The sequence below is a fragment of the Anolis carolinensis genome, unplaced genomic scaffold (assembly GCF_035594765.1).
Source record: "Anolis carolinensis isolate JA03-04 unplaced genomic scaffold, rAnoCar3.1.pri scaffold_37, whole genome shotgun sequence".
Classification (NCBI taxonomy): domain Eukaryota; kingdom Metazoa; phylum Chordata; class Lepidosauria; order Squamata; family Dactyloidae; genus Anolis; species Anolis carolinensis.
The window spans coordinates 25,863-32,500 of NW_026943846.1; the positions used below are offsets into that span (position 1 = coordinate 25,863).

A 6,638-nucleotide genomic window follows, 5' to 3' on the forward strand; every position below is an offset into this window, starting at 1 on the left:
CTGGAGGGGCATCTTAAACATTTCACCCAAGCCCGCAGGGTAAAAACAAAACAAAACCCTCTGCATCTGTAGATTTCGCCTCTGAGCATTTACTGATTCCATATCTTCTCTCTAGGGCTTCATCTACAACAGGGGTCCCCAAACTAAGGCCCGGGGGCCAAATGCGGCCCTCCAAGGTCATTTACCTGGCCCCCACCCTCAGTTTTATAATACATTTTTATATCAGTTTTAATAATATAATATATTGTATATACAGTAGAGTCTCACTAATCCAAGCCTCGCTTATCCAAGCCTCTGGATAATCCAAGCCATTTTTGTAGTCAATGTTTCCAATATATCGTGATATTTTGGTGCTAAATTCGTAAATGCAGTAATTACAACATAGCATTACTGCATATTGAACTACGTTTTCTGTCAAATTTGTTGTATAACATGAAGTTTTGGTGCTTAATTTGTAAAATCATAACCTAATTTGATGTTTAATAGGCTTTTCCTTGATCAGTCCTTATAATCCAAGATATTCGCTTATCCAAGCTTCTGCCGGCCCGTTTAGCTTGGATTAGTGAGACTCTACTGTACATATAATATTGATAAAAATATTATAATGTTATACAATACAATACTAATAATAATACCATATAATAATATTAATTATATGTTATATATTACATATAATATTACAGTATAGTGGTATACTTCAATTTAGTAATGTATAATGCTAATATTGTGCTATGCTAATAATATAATATATTGTATGTACATACAGCTGCTCTGAGTTCCCTTCGGGGTGAGAAGGGTGGGATATAAATGTAGTAAGTAAATAAATAATTAATTTTAGACTTAGGCTCGCCCACACAACAAAACAAGCAACAATCCTAATTAACTTGACTATCTCATTGGCCAGTAGCAGGCCCATACTTTCCATTGAAATCCTGATAGGTTTATGTTGGTTAAGATTGTTTTCATTTTTAAATATTGTATTGTTCTTTCATTGTTGTTGTTGTTTTGCACTACAAATAAGATGTGCAGTGTGCATAGGAATTTGTTTGTATTTTTTTTCAAATGATAATTCGGCCCCTCAACAGTCTGAAGGATTGTAGACCGGCCCTTTGCTTTAAAAGTTTGAGGACCCCTGATCTACAATGTAGAATTAACACAGTTTGACACTGCTTTAACCGCCATGGCTCAATGCTATAGCACTCTGAGAGATGTAATTTGGAGAGGCAACATCCCTCTTTGGCACAGAAGGCGAAAGACCTTGCAAAGTTTCAGGATCCCATGGCATTGACTCATGGGCATTAAAGTGGTATCAAACTGCATTCATTCTACAGTCTAGATCAGGCTGTTGTGGGAGTTGAAGTTCAAAACACCTGGATTTGCCGAAGTTTGCCCTTGCCTGGTCTAGATGCACCGCTAGTCCCAACATCAATAGGACATGGATCCATTCTGGGTTCTACTCTGATCTTTAAAGATGCCGAACCTGCAAGAATAATCCCTCAATGAAGGTGTTTTCCCAACAAGATCCATAAGTTAATTTTTTAACTGATTTATAGTGTATTAGCTGTGCCCAGCCACGCGTTGCTGTGGCGAAGTATGGTGGTATATATTACAGTAGAATTTCACTTATCCAACATTCGCTTATCCAATGTTCTGGATTATCCAACGCAGTCTGCCTTTTAGTAGTAAATGTTTTGTAGTCAGTGTTTTAAATTCATTGTGATATTTTGGTGGTAAATTTGTAATACAGTAATTACTACATAGTATTACTGTGCATGGAACTACTTTTTCTATCAAATTTGTTGTATAACATGATGTTTTGGTGCTTAATTTGTATAATGATGACCTAATTTGATGTTTAATCGGCTTTTCCTGAATCCCTTCTTATTATCCAACATATTCACTTATCCAATGTTCTACCAGCCTGTTTATGTTGGATAAGTGAGACTCTACTGTATATTGATAATCTTATATTATCTGCTTAGAACTGGATTATATGAGGCCCCTTCTTCATAGCTGTATAAAATGCCCACTGAAGTGGATTATATGGCAGTGTGGAGTCAAGATAACCCAGTTCAAAGCAGATAATATAAGATTATAAATGGGTTATATAGCTGTGTGGAAGGGCCTTGAGTCTACACTGCCATATAATCCAGTGCAAATTAGATAATCTGTGGAAGAAGCCTAAGTGAGGCCTAACTGTGCCTGTCCCCTGGGCTGAGTTGGTTGCTAGGAGACCAAGTGGGCAGAGATTAGCCCTCTAAACTGGCAGTAATTGGATGAAAACAATTATTCCTCTCCCTCTAATTAGGACTTTATTTTTCTTTTCTTTTTGTTGTATCAACCTAGAGGCGTGGATGATGGGTTGTGTTGCCAAATTTTGAGGTTGAGGGGCCTGTAGTTTTGTTGTTTTGTTGGTCGCCGTGATGCCATCACTCTTTTATATATATAGATTGTACCATTTTTATATATGCGTTTTCTTGTAAGCCGCCCTGAGTCCCCTGTTGGGTGAGAAGGGCGGGATATAAATATTGTAATAAATAAATAATAAATAAATACTTTTCCAAGTTGTGGATTGATATAGACTGAGCCTTGATTTCTGGCTTAGTTTATGCTGTATATTTCCTATTTTCCCCCTAGTCTCATGACTTCTGATTTGACTCCGGGGTTACCGAGTCTCTTTGCATTTACTCCCTATAAGCATGGTGCAGTCTATACCCTTTTTCTGCCTTCAAACCTATTTCCAATGCAGGAGAACCATGTGCAATTTTGTGCCAACGAGCAAAATTAGTTGGAAGCCCTAAAGTGCAAAGAATCTCCTTTCCCTATTACAGTAGAGTCTCATCCAAGCTAAACGGGCCGGCAGAAGCTTGGATAAGCGAATATGTTGGATAATAAGGAGGGATTAAGGAAAAGCCTATTAAACATCAAATTAGGTTATGATTTTACAAGTTAAGCACCAAAACATCATGTTTTACAACAAATTTGACAGAAAAAGTAGTTCAATGCGCAGTAATGTTATGTTGTAATTACTGTATTTACGAATTTAGCACCAAAATATCATGATATATTGAAAACATTGACTACAAAAATGGCTTGGATTATCCAGAGGCTTAGATAAGTGAGGCTTGGATTAGTGAGACTCTACTGTAATTTTAATCAGATTTATCAATATTGGAGACTGACCTTCAGGTCGCTTTTCTGACAAAGGGCCACTCAGCCAAGGCTGCTGATCCAAATGTGTTTTTATTGGGTATACTGGTTTTCCTTTACGCTTGGGTCATGACTTCACCTGAAAGTCCAGTTTGGGGGCCGGAGGGTTTTTTTTTCCATGGGCTTCATCCCATCTGGAATGTCAGAAGGCGACCCATAAGGGGCGTCACATTGGAGCAGGGTCTTCTGCCCCAAGTCTTGGAGATGAGGATGGGACGGACGGAGAATATAGGGAACCCTTCCTAAATGGGCCGGAAGACCCTGTCCCGTTCCCAAAACCGGGTTCTGGAGGATTTAATGCATGCACACGATAACAGTGAGGACCCCCCTCCCTCCCACCCCAAAAAAAACCCATCGTCGGAAGTGGGATCGTGACCCAGTCTTCTCATAAGCTCTCCAGCATTTTTGTGGATTGGACATTTCGGAGACGCCAAGACGGGTGCCATGTTGATACATGGGCTAACGTTGGCGTCCGTTCCTCTCCGGAGACCAAGAGGAACCGCGAAAGAGCCAAACCGGCGGATGTTTCGGGTCCCAAAACGGAGCGAAACCCCTGAGGAAAGCCTCGAGGAGGCCTCGTGGAGTTTCTCTCGGGGAAGAGAAAGGATCCGAAGGTTGCACGAGGAACACCATCACAGAAGGGGGCAGGGGGTTGGTCAGCGGCGTCATGCAGTCCGATCGGCGACGTGGCCGGGGTCCCGCGTCTCCTTCAGACCGGCGTGGTCCGTCTGTTGGCTTGGCTGTTGTGCAAGGCATCCTTGAACTCCTTGGGCAGGGAGTTGTGGATCTGGAGGAAGGCGTGGTCCCGCTCCGAGTTGAGCAGCGTCCCCAGGGTCACCTTGGAGGGGTCCCGCGAGAGGGTGAACATGGAGATGTCGGTGGAGGGGATGGCGCCAAAGCCCTTGCCCAAAGGGGACAGGTCCCGGGAGCGGGGCTCCGTCGAGCGGGAGCTGGACCTCCGCCGGAAGCGGTAGCGGTAGGTGGGCAGCCGGGCGAAGGCCGACTTCTTCAGCAGGGCCACCGAGTGGGACTTGGCCCGCATCTGGCGGTGCCTCTCGATGTACATGTGCACCGCGATCACGCCCACCATCTCCGCGATGATGAAGGACAGGGCCCCGAAGTAGAAGGACCAGCCGTAGGAGTAGCTCTTCTTGGAGTCGCTCTGCCCCGGGTCCCCGGCGTTGGCCGAGATGTAAACAATGATCCCAATGATGTTGCTGAGGCCTGCGGGGAGGAAAGAGAAGGCGTCGGGATGGAGCCGGCTCAGCCACAGGGCCACACTGAGTAGCCTTTGCGTGAGTCACACTCTCTCAGCCTCGGAAAAGGGCCATGACAAACCATAAGAGAGGATCGCCCAAGGATGTAATGCAGGGGTCCCCAAACTAAGGCCCGGGGGCCGGATGCGGCCCTCCGAGGACATTTACCCGGCCCCTGCCCTCAGTTTTATAATATAATATATTGTATATATATATAATATTGATAATAATATTATAATGTAATACAATATAACACTAATAATAATACCATATAATAATATTAATTATATATTCTATATTACATATAACATTACTAATAATATTACAGTATAGTGGTATAGTTCAATAAAGTAATATATAATGCTAATATTGTGCTATGCTAATAATATAATATATTGTATGTACATATAATTTGTAAGCCACTCTGAGTCCCCTTTGGGGCGAGAAGGGTGTGATACAAATGTAGTAAATAAATGCAGTAAATAAATAAATAATAAATAAATACATTTTAGACTTAGGCTCGCCCAAAGTCTGAAATGACTTGAAGGCACACAACAACAACAACAACAACAACAACCCTAATTAACTTGACTATCTCATTGGCCAGAGGCAAGAGCACACTTCCCATTGAAATCCTGATAAATGTATGTTGGTTAAAATTATTTTTATTTTTAAATATTGGATTGTTCTTTCATTGTTGTTGTTGTTGTTTTTGCACTACAAATAAGACATGTGCAGTGTGCATCGGAATTTGTTTGTATTTTTTTTTCCAAATGATAATCCAGCCGCTCAACAGTCTGAAGGATTGTGGACCGGCCCTCAGCTTAAAAAGTTTGAGGACCCCTGATGTAATGCTTTGTGCATTGGACCAGGACCAGGGTTCGAATCCCCACTCAACCATGGCATTCCAATGAGTACCCATGGGCAAGTCACACTTTCTCAGCCATGGAGAAGAGCAATAGCAGAAACACTCCCTCAGCTGCAGATACCGTATATACTCGAAGATAAGCCGAGTTTTTCAGCCCTTTTTATGAGCTGAAAAAGCCTCCCCCGGCTTATAATCGGGTCAAGGTCAAGCTGGCAGCTGATATATCATATATATCAATATGTGATATATTTATCTCTCATCTTACCCTCCCTTATCAGTGTTTACTTTTCCAAAGCCTCCCTTGCTCTTAACCAAGGGATTGTTTTGAAAAGGGAAAGAAGCCCTTGCAAGTCAGGAAGAATATATACGAGGGCTATCCAGAAAGTAGGTTACGTTTTGGATTTTAAAAAGGACAAAGTATAGGATAAATCATTTACCATATGCAGCTGAAAGACACATTCCAAGACTACAATCTCATATAATCCCCATTGAAATTTAGGCACGTTTCATATAGATAAATCAGTTTGACAACTGCAAAAGGCCACCTCACTGGGATCTGCACGCATCATCGGAAAATACATCACACAGTCCTAGACACTTGGGAAGTGTTCGACTTGTGATTTTGTGATACGAAATCCAGCATATCTATCTTGTTTGCTGTGTCATACAATAAATAATAATAATAATAATGCTGACATTATTATTATTATTATTATTATTATTATTATTATTATTATTATTTTCTGAATAAACCATGCCTAGAAAACCCTAGGAGAGGGTCACCATATTGCAGGGGTCCCGAAACTAAGGCCCGGGGGCCGGATGCAGCCCTCCAAGGTAATTTACTTGACCCCCGCCCTCAGTTTTATAATATAGTATTTTTATATCAGTTTTAATAATATAATATATTGTATATAAATATAATATTGATAATAATCTTATGTTATACAATATAATACTAATAGTAATACCATATAATAATATTAATTATATGTTATATATTACATATTATATAATAGTATAGTGGTATAGTTCAATATAGTAATATATAATGCTAACATTGTGTTATGCTAATAATATAATATATTGTATATACATACAGCTGCTCTGAGTCCCCTTCGGGGTGAGAAGGGTGGGATATAAATGTAGTAAACAAATGCAGTAAATAAATAAATAATTTTAGACTTAGGCTCAGCCAAAGTCTGACATGACTTGAAGGCACACAACAACAACAATCTAATTAACTTGACTATCTCATTGGCCAGTAGCAGGCCCACACTTTCCATTGAAATCCTAATAGGTTT

At 40.7% G+C, this 6,638-nt stretch overlaps 1 protein-coding gene across 2 annotated transcripts in view; it reads right to left on the bottom strand.

The window, feature by feature from the left end:
• Nucleotides 1-3,224: 3,224 nt before the first annotated feature.
• Nucleotides 3,225-6,638, bottom strand: part of cacng3 (calcium voltage-gated channel auxiliary subunit gamma 3) — a 65,494-nt gene continuing 62,080 nt past the window's right edge. For both annotated transcript variants that reach the window (XM_062966869.1, XM_062966868.1), the window contains exon 4: nucleotides 3,225-4,434. In XM_062966869.1, the coding sequence (XP_062822939.1) occupies nucleotides 3,920-4,434 (515 nt within the window). In that variant the 3' untranslated portion in view covers nucleotides 3,225-3,919. The remainder of the gene's footprint in view (nucleotides 4,435-6,638) is intronic.